Raw genomic sequence first — 24,813 nt, forward strand, 5'->3', positions numbered from 1 at the left:
CTCGCCCAGTGAGGACGAGATCGCAACGTTTTGCGAGATTCCATGAAGTCTCGCGGGACGTTTCGAGTGTTGAGCATCTTGTGGGAGGCCTCTTGCCAGATTCAATGGCTTCATCGCGTCGCCAATTCGCGCGCGACGACGCTGGGAAACTGCGCCTGGCACAGAGCATACCTGCCAGCACTCACAGCGTGGGAGACAACAAACGGCTGTAAAAACATTTTCTCGTTAAATAATCATTAGTTTCTTCAACAACAGCAAAAGGAAAAGTCATACCTTCGAGCCTTTGAGGCCCTCTCGACCCTCTGGGCCTGCAGGCCCATGCGGTCCCTGAAAGACAGAACGCTAGCTTCAAACCAGGGAGCTGGCAAAACGATCAAACCATTCAGAAGGTGACAGGCCGAGTCACCGTGTGGGGCTTGTGGTCACACGGTGTGACAGCGGCGTCACCTCGAGCTTGCACGCCGACGAACAGAGTGCAATTAATTACATGCAGAAACAAATTCCAATGTTTCACCAGCCTTGCATTCAAAAGGGCAGGAACCTTCTATAATAGACTGTCACTGTGATGTATTTGCATTGATGTCCCATCCAAACCCCTTTCAAGAAAATGCTCCAATTTGCAGACTTTTTGTTGAAGGCGGACCCTGTGAACTGCACTGAGAACTAAACAGTTGATTAAATTCATCGAAACTTCAGTCACGGTGACGGTAGCATTTGCAAAAACTCTCCCCTTTATGTGGCACAGTTGGTGATAAATAAAAATGACGCAGTGTGTCCCACAAAACCTGCCCTTGGATATCAACATTACAACCGCCACTGCAAGTGACAAACATATAGGCCGTTTAATTACCAGCAAAGGAAGTAGGATTTCAAACAACTCGGAAGAATACTGACAGGCTCACAAGAGCTATGGGGACTGGATGAAACATACTCCTTCCGTGTTATTTCTTGGGATTGTTATCAGGGCTTGCACTTGTTCATCTTCCTGCCAGGGTCTGCGGCCTAAGATAATTGACCGTGGCGAAATTCTCGGTGCTGTACGATGCCTTTGCAGCATCACCGAAACACCCACCAAAGAGTTCTACCCAGCATATTACTTGCAGCGTTAGGTCACCGCCATTCTGTACACCACGCCATGCGTCAACACTTCAAAAGTGATTCGTTGGCAGTGATGCCACTTTGAGAAGGTGATGTGAAAATCTCCACTTTGTCTCGTTTGCCAAGGAATCTACCTGAAAATTACATTTTGTTTGAACAAATGGCAAGGAACCTTGACTAAATGTATTTTGTTGGCGATATTTTGGAGAAGAATGTTGGGGCAGGACACTAAGAGTGGACACATACAACACAAGCCACACTCTCTGTATATGTAATGATGTTGTACCAGGCGCAAATGGACATGAATAATAGGCACGTGCCCTGATTAATATTACTGGAGGGTTTCAGACACAGGGAAGAGCTTATATTTGGTGACAAAGTCACGAGGGTCACCAAACGTTGCTAGGAAGATGTTCCTAGAGGGTAACTCTCCGCAGGACTTACTGAACACCCCCCCCCCCACCCAACCCCGAGTTATGAAATCCCTTAGCCTCTCCTTGCAGGTCAAGCAATATGTTTCTACTCACCCTCGTGTCACCTGACACCTGAAGGTCCGTTCACAGATTATTAAATTTGTAAACATGAATTTGCACAAAGCCATGATTACAAGTTCAGTGCAACCTCACAGAAACACGTCTCGGCCATGCAATTCTGTCTGTTGCTGCCAAATCTAACCCATGGCCTCAATGAGGCATGATCGGCAACAACATCAACAAAATTGGTTTGTAGGAAAGAACCCACCGCGAAGGGGCAAACGGGACTCGAAAGCTGCTCCCAATCAGTGATCAGACATCAAGGAGCAGGAAACCCAGGATGACACGTCCTCTGTTGTACTGAGGGAGCGCTGCACTATCAGAGGGTCAGTGCTGAGGGAGTGCCGCACTGTCAAAGAGTCAGTACTGAGGGAGTGCTGCACTGTCAGAGGGTCAGTACTGAGGGAGTGCTGCACTGTCAGAGGGTCAGTGCTGAGGGAGTGCCGCACTGTCAAAGAGTCAGTACTGAGGGAGCGCTGCACTATCAGAGGGTCAGTACTGAGGGAGTGCTGCACTGTCAGAGGGTCAGTGCTGAGGGAGTGCCGCACTGTCAAAGAGTCAGTACTGAGGGAGTGCTGCACTGTCAGAGGGTCAGTACTGAGGGAGTGCTGTACTGTCAGAGGGTCAGTACTGAGGGAGTGCCGCACTGTCAGAGGGTCAGTACTGAGGGAGTGCTGCACTGTCAGAGGGTCAGTGCTGAGGGAGTGCCGCACTGTCAGAGAGTCAGTACTGAGGGAGTGCTGCACTGTCAGAGGGTCAGTGCTGAGGGAGTGCCGCACTGTCAGAGGGTCAATACTGAGGGAGTGCTGCACTGTCAGAGATGCTGTCTCTCACATCAGCGAGGTTCGTCAGCCCTGTGAGGACGGGTGTAAAGGTTATTTTTGAAGAGCTGGGGGGTTCCGTTTGGGCCTTGCTGACATCACCCCAACAGAATATCTGGTCATTGCCACATTATTACTGATTTTGGGATCGGTGACCCCTCATTCCAACACCTTAAAAAGCTCATCATCAGCAAAGCACTTTGGGTCTGAGATGGGGAGGGATGTCTTCGCTCAGAGGGTGATGAATTTTGAAATTCTCTAACCCAAGGGCCTGCGGAGGCTCAAGGTGAGGTCGATATATTGAAGATATCACGTCATACAGGGACAGTGCGGGAACATGATGTTGACGTAAGAGATCAGCCGTGATTCATTGTAGTTGAATGTGCGGAGCAGGCCCGAGGGGCTGAATGGCCTACCCCTGCTCCCTCTGGGCCTTACCAACTTCACGGAAGGCGGATATACAAATGCAAGTCCTTCTTTCCTGTTCACCGGTACTTACTCTCTTTCCAGGGGGTCCGGGGGGTCCTGGTTCGCCAGACGCACCACGTGGGCCCTGCAAACCCAACAAAGGAACATCACACACATTCCGTCTCTCTTCCAGCTCCGAGAACACGCAATTATCTGGATTGGGGCAGATAAGGTGGTCCCTGCCGCTTCCAGGGGTGTCGAGCTAATGGTTACCGATGGGTCAGGAGACAGGGCACAGAGGGCACACAGTACAGGAGACCAATCGGCCCATCGAGTCTGCACCGACCCACTTAAGCCCTCGCTTCCACCCTATCCCCATAACCCAATAAACCCTCCGAACCTTTTTTTGGGGGGTCACTAAGGGCAATTGATCATGACCAATCCACCTAACCAGCACGTTTTTGGACTGTGGGAGGAAACCGGAGCACCCGGAGGAAACCCACGCAGACACGGGGAGAACGTGCAGACTCTGCACAGACGGTGACCCAGCGGGGATTCGAACCTGGGACCCTGGCGCTGTGAAGCCACAGTGCTAACCACTGTGCTACCATGCTGCCCAACACACATTGATGAAGGAATTCATTATAGCATGCTGCATACGGGTTTGCAAAACAACAACTAGGAGGTTAAGTCGGGGAGAATTACAAAGGGGTAGCGCTCGGGACATGTCAGATATTCACAAGGATGGTGGGTGACTATTTGAGGGGCGTGGTGGGGGTAGGTGCAGATAGCGAGTCAGGGCAGCTAGAGAGTGAGTGATTAACTTTTAGCCCAGATAGAAATGGACCATTAGAAATTCCGGGCCTAGACTTTTCTCTGGCCCTGTCACCTAACAGTTTGAAGGAAAAAAAGTGCTTCGCCAGTGGCTAATTTAAGCTTAAAAAAACCTTGCAGCCAGACAGGCCCATAACCCTGTCACACCTCCCCACCCTCTGCCTGACACAGGGAAAGGAAGCCGTGGTGATTGGTAGCTGCTTATCATCATGCTGAAAGCTGCACACAACTCCTCTGCTAGTTGGGGGAGTGAATGTCGGAGTATTTTATATATATACACACACTGAGATAATTAACTTGTGGGGAGTGGGGAGAAGGGGGCGGGGGGGGAGGTGTAGATTAAAGTTAACAGTAGGAAAACCTGATATTGATGTAACTGTGATGCAATGGCTAGGCCAGAGATCTGGCATAGGCTATTGATATATATATACATATAGATCTGTAAATAAACAAGAATTTTCGTTTTACGATTAACATCCCCTGAAGTAGGATTCTCTGGGTGACAGGCAAACCGAAGAATAAAGATAGATGGGTGACGGTGAGAGGGGCTGGGAGGAAGCAGTCAGTACAGGGATCCCCTGTGGTCGTTCCCCTTAGTAACAAGTATACCGCTTTTGATACTGTTGGGGGGGGGGGGGACTTACCAGGGGTAAGCCATGGGGTACAGGACTCTGGCACAGAGTCTGTCTCTGCTGCTCAGAAGGGAAGGGGGGACAGGAGTAGAGCATGAGTCATTGGAGACTCCATAGTTAGGGGGATAGATAGGAGATTCTGTGGGAACGAGAGAGACTCGCGGTTGGTGTGTTGCCTTCCAGGTGCCAGGGTGCGTGATGTCTCGGATCGTGTTTTCGGGATCCTTAGGGGAGAAGGGGAGCAGCCCCAAGTCGTGGTCCACATAGGTACCAACGACATAGGTAGGAAAAGGGATAGGGATGTAAGGCAGGAATTCAGGGAGCTAGGGTGGAAACGTAGATCTAGGACAAACAAGAGTTATTATCTCTGGGTTGTTACCCGTGCCACGTGATAGCGAGACGAGGAATACGTAGAGAGAGGAGTTGAACACGTGGCTAGAGGGATGGTGCAGGAGGGAGGGTTTCAGATTTCTGAACAATTGGGGCTCATTCTGGGGTCGGCGGGACCTCTACAAATGGGATGGTCTGAACCTGGACCAGAGGGGTACCAATATCCTGGGGGGGAAATTTGCTAATGCTCTTCGGGAGGGTTTAAGCTACTTCAGCAGGGGCTTGGGAACCTGAATTGTAGCTCCAGTATACAGGGGGTTGAGAGTAGTGAGGTCGTGAATAAGGTTTCAAAGTTGCAGGAGTGTACCGGCAGGCAGGAAGGTGGTTTAAAGTGTGTGTCTTCTTCAATGCCAGGAGCATCCGGATTAAGGTGGGTGAACTTGCGGCATAGGTTGGTACCTGGGACTTCGGTATTGTGGCCATTTCGGAGACATGGATAGAGCAGGGACAGGAATGGTTGTTGCAGGTGCCGGGGTTTAGATATTTCAGTAAGCTCAGGGAAGGTGGTAAAAGAGGGGGAGGGGTGGCATTGTTAGTCAAGGACAGTATTACGGTGGCAGAAAGGACGTTTGATGAGGACTCGTCTACTGAGGTAGTATGGGCTGAGGTTAGAAACGGGAAAGGAAAGGTCACCCTGTTAGGGGTTTTCTATAGGCCTCCGAAAAGTTCCAGAGATGGAGAGGAAAGGATTGCAAAGATGATTCTGGGTAGGAGCGAAAGCAACAGGGTAGTTGTTATGGGGGACTTTAACTTTCCAAATATTGACTGGAAACGCTATAGTTCGAGTACATTAGATGGGTCCGTTTTTGTCCAATGTGTGCAGGAGGGTTTCCTGACACAGTATGTAGATAGGCCAGCGAGAGGCGAGGCCATTTTGGATTTGGTACCGGGTAATGAACCAGGACAGGTGTTAGATTTGGAGGTAGATGAGCACTTTGGTGATAGTGACCACAATTCGATTACGTTTACTTTAGTGATGGAAAGGGATAGGTATATACCGCAGGGCAAGAGTTATCTCTGGGAGAAAGGCAATTATGATGCGATGAGGCAAGACTTAGGATGCATCGGATGGAGAGGAAGACTGCAGGGGATGGGCACAATGGAAATGTGGAGCTTGTTCAAGGAACAGCTACTGCGTGTCCTTGATAAGTATGTACCTGTCAGGCAGGGAGGAAGTGGTCGAGCAAGAGAACCGTGGTTTACTAAAGCAGTCAAAACACTTGTCAAGAGGAAGAAGGAGACTTATGTAAAGATGAGACATGAAGGTTCAGTTAGGGCGCTCAAGAGTTACAAGTTAGCTAGGAAGGACCTGAAGAGAGAGCTAAGAAGAGCCAGGAGGGGACATGAGAAGTCTTTGGCAGGTAGGATCAAGGATAACCCTAAAGCTTTCTATAGATATGTCAGGAATAAAAGAATGACTAGGGTAAGAGTAGGGCCAGTCAAGGACAGGGATGGGAAGTTGTGCTTGGAGTCCGAGGAGATAGGAGAGGTGCTAAATGAATATTTTTCGTCAGTATTCACACAGGAAAAAGACAATGTTGTCGAGGAGAATACTGAGATTCAGGCAACTAGACTAGAAGGGCTGAGGTTCATAAGGAGGAGGTGTTAGCAATTCTGGAAAGTATGAAAATAGATAAGTCCCCTGGGCTGTATGGGATTTATCCTAGGATTCTCTGGGAAGCTAGGGAGGAGATTGCTGAGCCTTTGGCTTTGATCTTTAAGTCATCTTTGTCTACAGGAATAGTGCCAGAAGACTGGAGGATAGCAAATGTTGTCCCCTTGTTCAAGAAGGGGAGTAGAGACAACCCAGGTAACTATAGACCAGTGAGCCTTACTTCTGTTGCGGGCAAAATCGTGGAAAGGTTTGTAAGAGATAGGATGTATAATCACCTGGAAAGGAATAATTTGATTAGAGATAGTGAACACGGTTTTGTGAAGGGTAGGTCGTGCCTCACAAACCTTATTGAGTTCTTTGAGAAGGTGACCAAACAGGTGGATGAGGGTAAAGCAGTTGATGTGGTGTATATGGATTTCGGTAAAGCGTTTGATAAGGTTCCCCATGGTAGGCTACTACAGAAAATACGGAGGCATGGGATTCAGGGTGATTTAGCAGTTTGGATCAGAAATTGGCTAGCTGGAAGAAGACAAAGGTTGGTGGTTGATGGGAAATGTTCAGACTGGAGTCCAGTTACTAGTGGTGTACCACAAGGATCTCATAGAATCATAGAAGTTTACAGCATGGAAACAGGCCCTTCGGCCCAACCAGTCCATGCCGCCCAGTTTTTACCATTAAGCTAGTCCCAGTTGCCCGCATTTGGCCCATAACCCTCTATACCCATCTTACCCATGTAACTATCTAAATGTTTTTTAAAAGACACAATTGTACCCGCCTCTACTACTACCTCTGGCAGCCCATTCCAGACACTCACTACCCTCTGAGTGAAGAAATTGCCCCTCTGGGCCCTTCTGAATCTCTCCCCTTAAACCTATGTCCTCTAGTTTTAGACTCCCCTACCTTTGGGAAAAGATGTTGACTATCTACCTTATCTATGCCCCTCATTATTTTATAGACCTCTATAAGATCACCCCTAAGCCTCCTACGCTCCAAGGAAAAAAGTCCCAGTCTATCCAGCCTCTCCTTATAACTCAAACCATCAAGTCCCGGCAACATCCTAGTAAATCTTTTCTGCACTCTTTCCAGTTTAATAATATCCTTTCTATAATAGGGTGACCAGAACTGCACACAGTATTCCAAGTGTGGCCGTACCAATGTCTTGTACAACTTCAACAAGACGTCCCAACTCCTGTATTCAATGTTCTGACCAATGAAACCAAGCATGCCGAATGCCTTCTTCACCACGCTGTCCACCTGCGACTCCACCTTCAAGGAGCTATGAACCTGTACTCCTAGATCTCTTTGTTCTATAACTCTCCCCAACGCCATACCATTAACTGAGTAGGTCCTGGCCTGATTCGATCTGCCAAAATGCATCACCTCACATTTATCTAAATTAAACTCCATCTGCCATTCGTCGGCCCCCTGGCCTAATTGATCAAGATCCCGTTGCAATCCTAGATAACCTTCTTCACTATCCACTGTGCCACCAATCTTGGTGTCATCTGAAAACTTACTAACCATGCCTCCTAAATTCTCATCCAAATCATTAATATAAATCACAAATAACAGTGGACCCAGCACTGATCCCTGAGGCACACCACTGGTCACAGGCCTCCAGTTTGAAAAACAACCCTCTACAACCACCCTCTGCCTTCTGTCGTCCAGCCAATTTTGAATCCAATTGGCAACCTCACCCTGGATCCCGTGAGCTTTAACCTTCTGCAACAACCTACCATGCGGTACCTTGTCAAAGGCTTTGCTAAAGTCCATGTAGACAACGTCTACTGCACTGCCCTCATCTACCTTCTTGGTCACCCCCTCAAAAAACTCAATCAAATTTGTGAGACATGATTTTCCACGCACAAAGCCATGCTGACTGCCCCGAATCAGTCCTTGCCTCTCTAAATGCTTGTAGATCCTGTCTCTCAGAATACCTTCTAGCAACTTACCTACTACAGACGTTAGGCTCACCGGTCTGTAGTTCCTGTTTTGGGGCCACTGCTGTTTGTCATTTTTATAAATGACCTGGAGGAGGGCGTAGAAGGATGGGTGAGTAAATTTGCAGATGACACGAAAGTCGGTGGAGTTGTGGACAGTGCGGAAGGATGTTACAAGTTACAGAGGGACATAGATAAGCTGCAGCACTGGGCTGATCGGTGGCAAATGGAGTTTAATGCAGAAAAGTGTGAGGTGATTCATTTTGGAAGGAATAACAGGAAGACAGAGTAATGGTAAGATTCTTGGCAGTGTGGATGAGCAGAGAGATCTCGGTGTCCATGTACATAGATCCCCGAAAGTTGCCACCCAGGTTGAGAGTGTTGTTAAGAAGGCGTACAGTGTGTTAGCTTTTATTGGTAGAGGGATTGAGTTTCGTAGCCATGATGTCATGTTGCAGCTATACAACACTCTGGTGCGGCTGCATTTGGAGTATTGCGTGCAATTCTGGTCGCTGCATTATAGGAAGGATGTGGAAGCATTGGAAAGGGTGCAGAGGAGGTTTACCAGAATGTTGCCTGGTATGGAGGGAAGATCTTATGAGGAAAGGCTGAGGGACTTGAGGCTGTTTTCGTTAAGAGAGAAGAAGGTTAAGAGGTGACTTAATTGAGGCATACAAGATGCAGCACGGTAGCATTGTGGGTAGCACAATTGCTTCACAGCTCCAGGGTCCCAGGTTCGATTCCGGCTTGGGTCACTGATTGTGCGGAGTCTGCACATCCTCCCCGTGTGTGCGGGTTTCCTCCGGGTGCTCCGGTTTCCTCCCACAGTCCAAAGATGTGCAGGTTAGGTGGATTGGACATGATAAATTGCCCTTAGTGTCCAAAATTGCCCTTAGTGTTGGGTGGGGTTACTGGGTTATGGGGATAGGGTGGAGGTGTTGACCTTGGGTTGGGTGCTCTTTCCAAGAGCCGGTGCAGACTCGATGGGCAGAATGGCCTCCTGCACTGTAAATTCTATGATAAAAAAAATCTATGATGATCAGAGGGTTGGATAGGCTGGACAGTGAGAGCCTTTTTCCTCGGATGGTGATGTCTAGCACGAGGGGACATAGTTTTAAATTGAGGGCAGATAGATATAAGACAGATGCGTGGAATGCCCAGCCTGCAACAGTAGTGGACTCGCCAACACTAAGGGCATTCAAATGGTCATTGGATAGACATATGGACGATAAGGGAATAGTGTAGATGGGCTTTAGAGTGGTTTCACAGGTTGGCGCAACATCGAGGGCCGAAGGGCCTGTACTGCGCTGGAATGTTCTATGTCCTGAAGAAACCCCATCTGGATCCCGAACCCGAGACGAAACAGAAGGAAATTTAAACCATCAAATTAGGCCGGAATTGTGCGACCTCCGGGATTGACTTTTCCCGCCGGCAGGCCACCTCCGCCCACGGGTTTCCCGATGGCGTGGGGTGGCTTCAATGGGAAATCCTGCTGACGAGCGGAGCGGATACAGACTCCCGCGTCGGCAAGAAACACGCGGCTGGGAGGCAGGGGAATCGCGGCCATGGTTACAAGACAAATTCCTCCCAACGTTCGATGCATGCATGGTTTCGCTGGGACACCTACCGTCTGGCCAGGATCTCCAAGACTGCCTTTCTCACCAACTCCACCGTCTGTGCCCTAAGATAAAAATCAGACATGGCAACGATAAATTAAGGTGCATGGGAAGACAAACAGAGATAGTGAGGAGGTTTTTTTTTTTAAAACAGTGTTCGTCTGCTAAGAGGGTGGTGAATCAGGTTCATTCGTCACCTTCACCTTTGAATAAAAACTTGAGAAGTTGCAGGGATTTAGGGAACGAGCAGAGGAGTGGATCTAATTCGGGAGATCTACCAACGAATCAGCATACAGTCACGATGGGCTGAATGGCCCTCCTTCTGTTCTATATTCTGAGTAAGGCTTGGTGTGTTTAGTGGGAGAGGAGCGAAGAGAGGGAAGAAGGCCAACATTGCCCACTATCTGAAACGAATGGTGTTGTTGGAAGTTGAGAGTTGAGAAATGTAACTGTGACATTAAGTGCTGTACTGTCAGCATCTCTTTCACCCCTTTCAGATTTGCTCTCTTCCCAAAGCTGCTCCCTCACAGCATGAACCTTAGTTCTTTCGCCATCTCGTTACTCAATGAGCAACAAAGAACACCAAAAGCCGGTTCAGGGTGGGGTGGGAAAGAAAAGTGACTGAATACGCCAGCTCACAATATAGTCAGCCGTGCCAATGGCACTTTCCAATGTATCACTGACTTGTGATCAGAGTTCAAGGAGGCCTTGTGACCAAAGGCCCTGTGACTAGAGTTCCAGGAAGCCTTGTAACCAGAGCCCTTGTGCCTAGAGTTCCAGGGGGCCTTGTAACCAGAGCCCTTGTGACTAGAGTTCCAGGAGGCCTTGTAACAGAGGCCTTGTGACTAGAGTTCCAGGAGGCCTTGTAACCAAAGGCCCTGTGACTAGAGGCCCATGTCACCTTGTCACCAGAGGCCTTGTCATTAGAGTTCCAGGAGACCTTGTTGAGGTTTAGTTTCTTACCGGAATGCCTGGCTCGCCTGAAGGACCGGGATCACCAGGAAAACCAGCGGGACCCTGAGGACCAAAAGAGAGATAGAGGATGACAGCGAGTATTAGACAATTGGACCTAAAATAAAGCAAGAAATGAGCCTAGCTGTGATACCTCAGAATGGAGATTCAGAGTGTTATATTTTCATATCGCCTGCATTAATACAATGATTTACTATTTACAATGTCCGTGTATAAAATCAAAGACTATTACAGTACTCTGCACAGTGATATTTTTAACTTAAATGTCTATTTATTTCTCAGTAAACCCTTCTCCAGTCACATTTAATTCACACCAAGTCCTAGTCACCCATCATCCCAAGCTGCTGTTGACAATCTGGAACTAACCTGATTATAAAATTCTCACCTTTGTTTTTAATGCACCCCATGGCCTCAACTTTCCCCTCCCTGTAACCCCCCGCTCCCCGCTCCTCCACAGCTCCACAACCCTCCGAGATCTCTGAGCTCCTCCAATTCCAGCCTCTCAAGCGGCCCTGACTTTAGCCAATTCACAATTGGAGGGCCTGCCGTCAGCTGTCAGGGCCCCGTGCTCTGTAATTTCCACCCTAAACCCCTCTTTCTCTCGTCTCCTTTGTCGTCCCTTATTGCCATCCTCCTTGACTAACTTTTTTCCACCTGTCTGAACATCTCACTGCAAAAGGTGGCCATTCAGCCTATCGGATCCGCACTGACCCTTCGAAAGAGCATCCTAGCAAGGTTCAACCTCCCACCCTATCCCTATAACCCCATCTAACCATCGTACACGAAGGGGCAATTTAGCCTGGCCAATCCACCTAACTTGCACATCTTTGGACACAAAAGGCAATTTAGCATGTCCAATCCACCTACCCAGCACATCTTTGGACTGTGGGAGTAAACTGGAGCACCCGGAGGAAACCCACGCAGACACGGGGAGAAAGTGAAAACTCCACACAGACAGTGACCCAAGCCGGGAATCGAACCTGGGACCCTGGCGCTGTGAGGCAGCAGTGCTACCACTGGACCGTTCTTATGTGACCAGGTATCATCTTTGTTGATAGCCCTCCTATGAGACACTTTGGATGGTTCACTTCATTATAAATGCAAGAAAAACACGAACATAAGAGATACGAGCTGAAATAGGCGATTCGGCTCTTGGGACCTGCTCCTCCATTGAACAAGGTCATGTGTAACCTCTATCCTCATATCCCTTTACTCTCTCAGTGTCCAAATCTCCAGCCATCTCAGTCTTTAATATCATCAACAATGGAGTATACACTGCTGCTTCACAGCACCAGAGACCCACGTTCCATACCGGCCTCTGTGCGGAGTCTGCACGTTCTCCCCGTGCCTGCGTGGGTTTCCTCCGGGTGCTCCGGATTCCTCCCACTGTCCAATGATGTGCAGGTTAGGTTCAGGGTATATTGGGATAGGGGGGGCCCTGTGTAGGGTGCTCTTCCAGAGGGTTGGTGCAGATTTGATGGGCCGAGTGGCCTCCTTCTGCACTCTAGATATTCTCTGATTCTAACTCGCTGGGACAGATAGTTCCAAAGAGTCATAATCTTCTGAGCGAAGTCATCTCAGTCCTTAACGACACTTAATCCTGAGCCTCTGACTTTGTGTTCTCGATCCCCACCCTGGTCAGGTGAATCACCCTCCCAGCATCTACACGGTCCAGTCCCTTCAGAATGCTCTTTGTTTCCAGGCCACCATCTCCCATTTTTCCAAGGAATATAAGCCTTGTCTCCTCACGGGATAATCCCTTTCTCCCTGAAACCATTCTAGTGAGATAAAGAGAAAAACGCTGGGAAAGCTCAGCGGATCTCACTGAATCTGTGGAGAGAGGAACAGAGTTAACGTTTCTGCTTTTTGTACAGAAATGACAAGAGGAATATTTTATACTGTTGAAAAATGGAGGGGAGGGAATGGTCAGATAGTACAACAAGGGGAGGTGTGAGATAGGCTGGGGGTTGGGAGAGATTAAATGACAAAGAGGTCATGGAATAAAAGGCAAAGAGAGTCGTGATGGTTGTAGTAAAGAAATAAGTGATTGGTCCAGAGAAGGTGTCAATAGCAGCATAAAGGACAGCCCTGTTTGAAAGCACGAAACACGAAACAAGATATCGACTTACATTTGGTACAAAAACAAAAACCCAAATCAAAATGGAGGGCAGGGTTCACGGCCTGCAGTTGCCAGGCCCGATGTTGAGCCCAGATGGCTGTGGAGTGTCTCATGAACCCTCGCTGCACCCCCTCTGGGCCTCAGCAATGGACCCAGGGCCTGGTTGGCAGAACATGTACCAGCCACGCGTACACACATACAGATGACAGCTGATCAACTCACCACACTGCCTTTGCCTCCATCTTCACCTGGAGGACCTTTGACCCCCGCTGGCCCTGCTGCACCTGGGGGGCCCGAGTCACCTTTCTCACCAAATTCACCTTTTACACCCTTAGGGAAGGAAAGATGTTTAAAAAAAAAAAGATCGGTTTCAAGTTCAGCATAAATTTCCAAACCTTTTTCTCATTAAATCGCCTTTGATCAAAGTGTCAAGGACAGGAACTTCATGGGAAAGACAGTGCACCAGAAAATAGGAAACAATGTTCATGTCCACAGATCTCTGAAGGTTGCCACTCAAGTGGATAGAGCCGTGAAGAAGGCCTATAGTGTGTTAGCGTTTATTAACAGGGGCTTGAGTTTAAGAGCCGCGAGGTTATGCTGTAACTGTACATGACCCTGGTGAGACCACATTTGGAGTATTGTGTGCAGTTCTGGTCACCTCACTATGGGAAGGATGTGGAAGCATTGGAAAGGGTGCAAAGGAGATTTACCAGGATGCTGCCTGGTTTGGAGGGTAGGTCTTATGAGGAAAGGTTGAGGGAGCTGGGGCTTTTCTCTTTGGAGCGGAGGAGGATGAGAGGCGACTTAATAGAGGTGTATAAGATGATGAGGGGGATAGATAGAGTGGACGTTCAGAGACTATTTCCTTGGGTGGATGTAGCTGTTACAAGGGGGTATAACTATAAGATCCAGGGTGGGAGATATAGGAGGGATGTCCGAGGTAGGTCCTTTACTCAGAGAGTGATTAGGGTGTGGAATGGACTGCCTGCTGTGATAGTGGAGTCGGACACTTTAGGAACTTTCAAGCGGTTATTGGATAGGCACATGGAGCACACCAGAATGACAGGGAATGGGATAGCTTGATCTTGGTTTCGGACAATGCTCGGCACAACATCGAGGGCCGAAGGGCCTGTTGTGTACTGTTCTATGTTCTAATGTACTTTGTATCTTTGATGCTCCCGCACCGGCAGCTGCTTGATGGTACCATGCAGACCCTGAATCAGGTCTCTGATTAGATGGGCTGAATGACCTCATGGCGGTGCAGATCAGGGAGAGGCCAGGTCCCTTGTTCAGTCTGAGCGCTGGATCTCCACTCCAGCCTCAGTCAAATACCTTCTGCGGAGTTCAGGCGGCCTCGCTCTCTCCGGGTGGCCACATGGGCGGGGCGAGTGCTCTGGCACAAGTTGATGGACAATTTTGTGGACTCTCTCCTTCGAGGAGTCACCGACACTTTCCCCTAGATCATCAGGCAATGAGTGATATGGCTGAGGGGGACAACTCGGAAGCGAGAGAGCGCATAGATCTTCAGGGGGGCTTCAACTGAAGACACGAGAAAGACAGGCAATTCTTTTAATGGTTTCTTTAGGCTATTTATGCTATGGGGTTTTTTGACCTGGGGCAGGACTCTCCGGCCTCCTGGCCGCGTGTTTTTCGGCGCCGCCAGATTCCCAGCTCCCGCCGCAGTGAATGGCAACTCCCACTTAAACCTCGCCACACCCCTGGGGAATCCAGGGGTGGGGGTGCCCTGCAGCAGGAGCAGAGAATCCCGGCCCCAGCGAACGGCCCTGCAGTCAGGTTTCGCCTGGGACAATGAGGGTTTTCCCAGTTCGGAATGTGTTGTTCCGTGCTCTGTGTGGTTGTCGCGGTGCGGGATACTCACGGTGACTCCCGGCTCTCCGGGTGAGCCCGGATCTCCGGCTTCTCCCCGCTCTCCCTGTCGGGAAGATCAAACACAATGGTCACACAGAATCGAGTCTCTCGACCAAAGCTGCAGCTGACTCTAAACGGGCGTAACTACAGAACTGACGCCACTGAACTGCTGAACATGAGGCACGAGGTGTCTCTCCGGGACTGGCGTCAGGCCAAGACCAAAGGACCTCTCCCCAAGCCATGCCACGAGGCTGTCATCCGTAAATGAGATATTGTGGAACTCGAAGCCAACCCCTTTTCCTCCTTCCCAGTGTTTCCTGAACTTCAAAGCCGTGGATTTCTATCCCCGTATTGTACTGCACTTTAGGAATTTAGGATACATACAGTAACAAATATATGAAATCAGTGAATTCTCCTGCAGCTACCTCTAGTGCGACTGTCCTCTAGTACGACTTACTACCAACTGACGGATCTCTCGAGTCACATGGTGGATCTCTACCACCACCTGCTGGTCAGAGGTCGTACTGATAACTACATACATTGATGTGTGCATGCATATCACCACAGACAGTAAGAGGTGTGATGCCAGAATGGATTAGAGTTCTTCAGGTGTGGTCAAACCAGGGCTTTGGGAATCTCTCCGCTTCAAAGTGCTTAATCTCTCTTCGGTAAAGCTCTGCGGTTCTGTAAGCAGCTTGACTCTTACTCGATTTGCTGTGTGGTAGGTGGGGCTGTTCCGACGCTGAAAGGGATCACGGCCCATCCCGATCCTGTCCCCATGCACCTTTCGCATTTGTAACTGGCTTGGCCATCCTACTCCTGCTCTGAACCTTTTGCTACATCTCCTTGCGTGTTCCTCGATCTTCCTGCTCAGCTTCCCGATCGGTACGGCCTTAACGCCGCGATGTTCTTTCTCCTGATTTTCGTCTCGTCCTCCCTGCTTCCAGCACAAGTCCTGATTTGATAACCTTCTGTTACTGGTTCTCCAGTGCGAATAATCTACCAGTCACCCTCTCACAGCATCGCGCCTCACTGCTTCACTGAACCTCCCCAGTGTGCTTATTGGCGACCGTTCCTCCTACATCCCTGACATCATCCATCGCCATTTATCAGTTTCGGAGCAGATACGAATATTAATAAATCACTAGTACTTAACTATAGCAGGAAGTATTTGCAGGAAAATTGTGAAGGACTAGAAACAGGTTAAGATTCCTATTCGCTGATCTTAGAATGCTAGACCTGGGGGCCATCTGGCCCAGCTTACTCTGCTGGCTCTGAGAGGATCTATACAATTACTTTCGCCGCCCCTTTTCCTCATAGCTCTGTAATTTGCCTCGGGCGCGATTCTCCCCCCCACACCGGGGGGGAGAATCGCTGGGGCGCCGCGCAAATTGCGCCACACCGCCCCGCCCGTGATTCTCCCCCCACCCCGAAAACAGCGCCGCGCGATTCGCGCGGGGCCGCTCGGAGAATCGCCCCAAACGGCGAGCGGCGATTCTCCGGCCCGGATGGGCCGAGCGGCCGCTACGACACGACAGGTTCCCGCCGGCGCCGTCCACCCCTGGTCGCTGCCGGCGGGAACGCTGATCGGGCGGCCTGTGGGAAGGGGATGGGGGCTCCTTCACCGGGGGGGGGGCCTCCAATGCGGTCTGGCCCGCGATCGGGGCCCACCAATCGGCGGACTGGCCTGTTCCCCCCCCCCGGCCCCAGAACACCGGTGCCATGTTGGTGAGGGGCCGGCACGTGTAAGAAGTTTTCCCCGCGCATGCGCGGGTTGGCGCCGCGCCCATTTGGCGCCGCGTAAGGACGCTGGAGCGGCGTGAACCGCTCCAGCGCCGTGCTGGCCCCCTGTGGGGCCCAGAATAGGTCGTGCCCGGGCCCTGTTCGCGCCGTCGTGAAACACCACGGCGTTCATGATGGCGCGGCCACTTGGTCCGCACCGCGGAGAATCGACCCCCTCGCCTTTAGGCACATAGCCATTCAATTCCCCTTTGGAAGTTGGTTTCCACCGCCCTGCCAGACAGCGCATTCCCGATCGTAACGACCCACCACCCCCCACCAAAGCTTCATCACCGATTGTCTTAAATCGGATTTCTCTGGTTACCGACCCCTCCTGCCATTGGAAACAGCTTCTCCCGATATCCCCAGCGAAGCTTGTCCCAATTTCCCCAACGAAACACCTCGGAAGTTTGAAAATAAATTGGGAGATGTAAGGGCATCACTTTTAGCGAGGACTCCCAAATGGCCTCTCAAAGAGGACCAAGGCCTTTCTTTTGCCAGGAGGCCTATGAGTAGGCCTCAAATGATTTTCTCCACCCCTACCCCTTCCCCCTGCCCCCACCCCAACCCCCCACTCCACCAGGTGAGCGAAGGAAACATACTGCTCTGTGGAAACCGCGTCCTGCTATTCCCCACAACCGCCTGACTCTGCTCCACAACCGCCTGGTGTCAAAGATGGGGCAGGATTTGTGACGGGCCCTGGGCCCGCGCTCGGGCATAAACAACAAAAGCAAAACCGACTCACTCACCTTTTCGCCCACTGATCCTGGGGAGCCAATGCCTCCTGTGAGGCCTGGAGGGCCCTATGAAGACATGAAGAGAAAACATGAGTACATATCCTTCGGCCAGCAGTCACCCAGGAAGCATACGTCCTTTCACGAAGAGGATCTCAGGAACCACCATTTTCCGAGGCTCCCCAAATATTACACAGAATTAATATCACAGAAACTGGCCACTCTGTCCAACTGGTCCATCCTAGAATTTAAGCTCGCAGGTGGCCCCTCCCACTCCTCGTCACCTCACTCTTTCATTCTAATCTTGGGTTTTGTTCTCTCTCTCAGGTATAACAGGGATCCCTTAACCGTACGCATTCCAATCACATCAATGAGCTCCCTGCGGCAGCCAGTTCCAGGTACTAACCGCTTACTGCCGCCATGAGGGGGAGTTTTCGGCCAGCAAAGGGTTTGAATGCAAGGTGGAGTTAGGTTTCAAGGAGGAGACTGGTCCACGGGTCAGTATGTGTTGAGGAAGAGCATTTCATTGGGGCCAAAGCTAAACTTTTTCCAACTGCCGTCCATTATAGAATTATAGAATTTACAGTGCAGAAGGAGGCCATTCGGCCCACCGAGTCTGCACCGGCTCTTGGAAAGAGCACCCAACCCAAGGTCAACACCTCCACCCTATCCCCCTAACCCAGTAACCCCACCCAACACTAAGGGCAATTTTGGACACAAAGGGCAATTTATCACGGCCAATCCACCTAACCTGCACATCTTTGGACTGTGGGAGGAAACCGGAGCACCCGGAGGAAACCCACGCACACACGGGGAGGATGTGCAGACTCCGCACAGGCAGTGACCCAAGCCGGAAACAAACCTGGGACCCTGGAGCTGTGAAGCAACTGTGCTAACCACACAACTCAACACATCTGAAAGGTCAATTCTTGGGGCAGGAATACGAGGGGGTGACTACACCGTGTACCCAGGCTGCTGTTTCTGTTTTTTTCCCCCAAGGCAGGCTAATATTTTTTTTCCCCCAAGGCAGGGGCTGTTTAGCACAGGGCTAAATTGCTGGCTTTGAAAGCAGACCTAGGCAGGCCAGCAGCACGGTTCAATTCCAGTACCAGCCCCGAACAGGCTCTGGAATGTGGCGACTAGGGGCTTTCCACAGTAACTTCATTTGAAGCCTACTTGTGACAATAAGCGATTTTATCTTTGATCTTTATTTTTTTATCTTTAATATTACCAGTCTACAATCGAGATGAGTAAGGAACCTACTTCTCCAGAATACCTTTGTTAACCCAAAATGCACTTTACAGCAAATTAAGTACTTCTGCAGTGTAGTCACTGTGGCGATGTAGGAAATGTAACAGCTCAGTTTGCGCACAGGAAGCTCCCACAGAGGGCAATCAAAAGAATGCCTGGTAAACCTGCCAGGTGAAGGATAGATGTTGGCCGCTCTCAGGGAAACACAAGATGTTCCTGAGCAGGGTTCTTCCCTCCCCCAGCTGTGTGTTTCTCGCCGGCGCGCCATTCGCTGGTGGCGGGATTCTCTACTCCCGCCGCTTGCCAACGGGAATTCCCATCGAACCCACCCCGCATCGCCAGGAACAGAGAATGTCAACGGCCGGAGAATTCCGCCCCCCCCCACCATTTGAAAGAAGAGGAGGGAAATTCTCCCAGTGACGTGACAGTATTAATCCACCGACCAACATCACCCAAACAGATCATACAACCGTTCTCAGGCTGCTGCGTGCGGGGTCTTGCTGTGCGCAAATTGGCCGCTGTGTCTCCCACATTTCAAGAGCAACGACACTTAAAAAATATCATTGGCTGGACTCTGCGCCAGCCACGAGGTCCACCCCGGGCCAAATGTGTGAGCCAGCGGGCTTGGTCATCGTGGGCACCAGTAGATCGTTAACGTGGGTTCTCACACAGTGAGAAACCCAACGACTAAATCAATTTTTATTGAGGCAGTCATTTACAGTGGGTCATAGAATTTACAGTGCAGAAGGAGGCCATTCGGCCCATCGAGTCTGCACCGGCTCTTGGAAAGAGCACCCAACCCAAGGTCAACACCTACACCCTATCCCCATAACCCAGTAACCCCACCCAACACTAAGGGCAATTTTGGACACAAAGGACAATTTACCACGGCCAATCCACCTAACCTGCACATCTTTGGACTGTGGGAGGAAACCGGAGCACCCGGAGGAAACCCACGCACACACGGGGAGAGAGTGCAAACTCCACACAGACAGTGACCCAAGCTGGAATCGAACCTGGGACCCTGGAGCTGTGAAGCAATTGTGCTATCCACAAGGCTACCGTGCTGCCCAAAATTGTTCATGGGATGAGAGTAGCACTGACAGTATTGAACCAGGTGGGCTTTTTTTTATGACAATCGTTTCATAGTCATCAGACTTTTAATTCCAGATTTTTAATCAAATTCAAATTTTTACCATCTGCCGTTGTGGGATTCGAGCCCTGGTCCTCAGAGGATTATTAACCTGGGTCACTGGAATACTAATCCAGCGATAATACCACTCTGCCACACCTCGGGTCGGTTTATGAAATGCCAGTCACATCACACCATTGGTGTGCCGTAAAATCGGAGTGTTCCTGGTGATGTGACTGGAAACGCAGCTCCTTTGATATTCTGTTTCCTGTAAATCCGATTGCAGGTTGAGTGTTCTTTCAGACCTTTCCATTAGAGATTCGACTGCACCATTTCCAACTGCAAACGAGACAATTTTGCACCGGACACGGGGGAATACTTTGCCTGTCAGTTCTCCTGCGGGGCTGGCGCCTGCTGGCAAGTTTGGGCATATATTGCCCAACACTGCTTGCCCGGGAGGTGGTGCAGTCTGCGAGGTGATGGTGCCCCCGCAACTTTCAACCCCAAATTTTATGTCGTGGAGGAGCAAGTCCTGTGGCCTGTGCCTCAAACAGGTTTTATTTCCAAAAGCAGCAAAGTCCCAGACTCCCCCAGTTCCTCCTCCCCCTCCGTGTCCCAGCGGACCCCGCTGGTATTCTTGTGAGTAAACCAATTAAAACAAATTAACAAATTGAGGGACAAATTAAAAAGGCAGCACCCTTTAAAAGGGGTACTGCATCAAAATAAAGACCATCTCGAAGGAAACCTACACCAAAATCAAACCAAAATGTGATTAAAGGGGTCAATAAACACTCCCAGCCCCTCCGGTGCCTCTAGACACAGAAGACTGTCGCCATTTTAGGTGGATGAATACCCATCACCTGTTGAACAGTGCAATTGCTAAAGTCCCACATAAAAGATTTGGGTGTAAAATTAAAGTGCATGGGATTGGGGGAAGTGTATTGAGATGGATAGAAAACTGGTCGGCAGACAGGAAACAAAGAGTAGGAATTAACTGGTATTTTTCAAATTAGCAGGCAGTGACTAGTGGGGTACCGCAGGGATCGGTGCTGGGACCCCAGCTATTCACAATATTAATGATTTAGATGAGGGACCAAAAATGTCATATCTCCAGATTTGCAGATGGCATCAAGTTGGGTGGGAGGGTGAGCTGTGAGGAGGATGCAGAGATACTTCAGTGTGATTTGGACAAGTTGAATGAGTGGTAAATTAATGGCAGATGCAGCATAATTTGGATAAATGCGAGGTTATCCACTTTGGTTGCAAAAACAGGAAGGCAGACTATTAACTGAATGGCCATAAATTAGGAGAGAGGAATGTGCAACGAGACCTGGGTGTCCTTGTGCACCAGTCACTGAAGGTAAGCATGCAGGTGCAGCAGGCGGTAAAGAAGGCGAATGGTATGTTGGCCTTCATTGTGAGAGGATTCGAGTATAGAAGCAGGGATGTGTTGCTGCAATTGTACAGGGACTTGGTGAGGCCACACCTGGAGTATTGTGTGCAGTTTTGTCTCCTTTTCTGAGGAAGGATGTTCTTGTTCCAGAGGGAGTGCAGCAAAGGTTTATCAGACTGATTCCAGGGATGGTGGGACTGAAGTACGAGGAGAGATTAAATCGGTTCGGAATATATTCGCTGGACTTCAGAAGAATGAGGGGCGATCTCACTGAAACCTATAAAATTCTAACAGGACTGGACAGGGTAGATGCAGGAAGGATGTTCCCGATGGTGGGTGTGTACAGAACCAGGGGTCACAGTCTGAGGATACGGGGGAGACCATTTCGGACAGAGATGAGGAGAAACCTCTTTACCCACAGAGTGGTCAGCCTGTGGAATTCGTTACCACGGGAAATAGTTGAGTCCAAAACATTGCATGTTTTAAAGAAGCAGTTAGATATAGCACTTAGGGTGAAGGGGATTAAAGGACATGGGGGGAAAGCGGGATTAGGCTATTGAGTTGGGTGATCAGCCATGATCATAATGAATGGTGGAGCGGGTTCGAAGGGCCAAATTGCCTCCTCCTGCTCCTATTTGTTCTATGTTTTCTATGTTTCTAACAAAGTAATTGCATGAAACCTTTACAATGCAATTGTCATTTAGCAAAGTAGCTGTCATTGGATCTTAACAATGCAACTAATAAGACATTGATACACGGTGCTGTAAAGGTGGTGAGTTCCAGGGATTTGACCCAGTGACACCAGGAGAAAGTAGTCCTGGACATTCATTCCCAACACGGTATCTACAACTGGCCTCCATCTCTGGGCCGGGGAAGGGCGAATGAAAATGGCAGGATTTCCGCTGCCCACTGGGATTTGCATTGACGCGGAATATTGGGTCAGGATAAGATTCTCCGCTAGAGAGACGGCAGATTGTATAAGCGTGTTGTTGAAAACTTGAAGAACGGTCAAAAGGTTCACGAGAATAGTTCCCGGGATGAGGAACATTCAGTGACCTCGAGGATTGGAGAAGTTCGGCCTGTATTCCCCGGAGAAGGTCGAGAGGAGATCTGATGGAGGTATTCACAAAGGTTCGGGAGGGAGAATCTACTCCCACTGGGAGCAGGATCAAGAACGGGGAGTTGGCAAGAGACGCAAAAAGGGACACAGGGAGAAACCTTTTCGCGCAGAGAACGTTAACGCCTGGGATTCGCCGCCCGAGAGCGTGTGGAGGAGGCCGGTTCCATCGAGACATTCGAGAGGGAATGGATTATTTCCCGAAAAGGGAGAATGTGCAGGGGGTTAGCGGGTGAAGGTGGGGGAGTGGCACTTGGTGAGTTCCTCATTGGGAGGGCTAGCGCAGACACGAAGGACAGAAAGCCCTGCTCCTGCAGTGTAGCCAGTCTGTGATTCCGCGTTTAAGCTGATGAAAAAGGAGAAGTTCATTCCAACGTAGGAATCTGGAAAAAGGGAGAACAATGGGAGTGTGAAATCCAAGGAGCACTTCACACAAAGTACAGAAGAAATTTGGAACGGGCTCCGCTAAGAAGACGTGGATGCTGAGGCGCTCGAAGCTTTCGAAACGGCGATTGACGGATCTGCAATGGGTAAGGGGGGACGGAGCCACACGGAGAAAGGCGTGTTATTGAAGCAGAGACACAGGTGGACAGTGTCACAACGATGGAGCAGACCCGAGGCGATGAATGGCCCATTCTTGTTCCCGAGTGCTGGTATTGCCGGGTAAACCGCATTGGAATTGAAGGTCGAGCTTTGGGGGAAGGGGAAATTGTTGTTTGAGATACATGAAGAACGGTTTGAACAAGACTCAACCACCGTGAAATGGGCTGGGGGTGGGGGGGGGGGGGGGGGGGGGGGGGGGGTGGAGGTGCAGGATTTTCACCCTGATGGAGGGACGGAACCTGGGCGGGAAGCGGGAAACCGCTTGGCATGCCAGTTTACCATCCTGCCCCCGAAGCACTGTGGGGAAGGCTGGGTTGGGGGCTGAACCCCTTGTCCACAGTGGTCACTATGAGGTCAATTAAATCAATGGATTAGGGGCTGACATGTATTGACCTCCCGTGGGGCCCTCACGGCATTGACAGCTGCAGAGAGGTCGCCACCTTGTGTGTCAGATGGTGGGGGGGGGGGGGGTCCAGGAAGACTTCCATCTCCTACACCGCCCCCCACCCACTCCTATTGGCCCTTCACTTCACGAGACCACCCACCATCCTTAATTGGTCAGCAAGTGCGCCGCCTGGCCACTGATTGGCCAATCGAGGCTAAATGGTTGCCAGGCGAGTCTTGAGGTCAGGACGTGGATGTGGAGGATTGCCGAGTTCCCTGTCACCTCCCTACCATGCACCAGAAATATATACACGCAGTTAATTTTGCCTGAACTCACACACACACACGTGACGCCCGCACAACACACACACACTGCTGAAGCATCTGTTGTTTGCTGTTACACTCCCCCATGCACCAAAGACCTGCAAAAATATGTTGACTAAACAAAGTAAATAATTATGCAAATAAGAGATTCCTAAAGAGCCCGTCTCCATCTGTCACTTGTCTCCCAGCAGAGTGGAGGCTCTACCCAAACACACTGAGGACTCACACACACAGGAGGCTGGATTTATTCCCTCAGTTACTTGGGTTTGATTGTAGAGGAAAGGTAGGGGTACATTTTTGTAGCGCCTCTCGCCACCTGAGGACATCCCAATTTGCTTTGTGGAAGGGGTGGAGGGGTGCGGGGGCGACTTTACTTATCTACATTCAGGCTGGGACGCAGAGGGATTTCTCCACTCAGAGAGTGGTGAATCTTTGAAGCCCTCTCGCCCAGAGGGCTGTGGAAGTTCAGTCATGGAGCGTGTTCATGACAGCACTCGACAGAATTCCCGATATTTAAGACATCTGAAGAACGTGGGGATCGTGCGGGAAAATTGTATTGAGCTGGAAGAGCAGCCATGATTTTGTTGAATGGCGCAGTGGGTTCGAGGGGCCGAATGGCCTACTCCTGCTCCTATCCCCTAAGTTCCTAAGTGTCACTGTAATGCCGGAAGCACGACAGCCAATCTGTACACAGTAAGATCCCACAAACAGCCAATGTGACGATGAACAGATCCCTTTAGTGAAAGTTGGCAGAAGGACAAATATTGGCCCGCACTCTGGAGAAAACATCCTTTCTCTTCTTCCAATGATGGACGTGGGTGGGAGAGGGTCCTTGGCGCTGTGAGGCAGCGGTGTTGACCACCATGCCATCTCAACGCAATGTACCTGCCTTGATTCCATGAACATCAATAACACTCTCAATCTCTGTTCTGAACTCCCCCCAACCTCAGACATCCTCATGTTGGGGGCCAGCGGGGAAGAGTTCCAGATCACTGTGCTACCTTCTGACCGAAAAAGACCCATCTCCTTTTTTGTCAAACGTGGTGATGTCCAGCACCCCCACCCCCTATTACCCAGAATTCCCAGCGTGGGAAACCACCTCCCGAGGTAGCGGGCAGAGACTCCATCGGACACTTCTAGAAGGTTCCAGATGTCTCTCTCCAACTGTGCCACGCTTGATCCAAGTAAAGCTCAGATTGTATTGAATGCTCCTTTCTCTCGCCAAGCTGGCCAACGTGTCTGACCCCAA

The 24,813-nt window shown here is 50.1% G+C and overlaps 1 protein-coding gene across 1 annotated transcript in view; it reads right to left on the reverse strand.

Annotated features, from left to right (window-relative positions):
* The window catches only part of LOC140403200 (uncharacterized), a 330,215-nt gene that overhangs the window by 32,019 nt on the left and 273,383 nt on the right, over window positions 1-24,813 (reverse strand). The window contains 7 exon segments of the mRNA XM_072490949.1: window positions 274-327; window positions 2,952-3,005; window positions 9,899-9,952; window positions 10,851-10,904; window positions 13,201-13,308; window positions 14,858-14,911; window positions 17,376-17,429. Coding sequence (XP_072347050.1) covers window positions 274-327; window positions 2,952-3,005; window positions 9,899-9,952; window positions 10,851-10,904; window positions 13,201-13,308; window positions 14,858-14,911; window positions 17,376-17,429 — 432 coding nt within the window.

Source organism: Scyliorhinus torazame, chromosome 27 (genome assembly GCF_047496885.1).
Source record: "Scyliorhinus torazame isolate Kashiwa2021f chromosome 27, sScyTor2.1, whole genome shotgun sequence".
In the NCBI taxonomy this organism is placed as follows: Eukaryota; Metazoa; Chordata; class Chondrichthyes; order Carcharhiniformes; family Scyliorhinidae; genus Scyliorhinus; species Scyliorhinus torazame.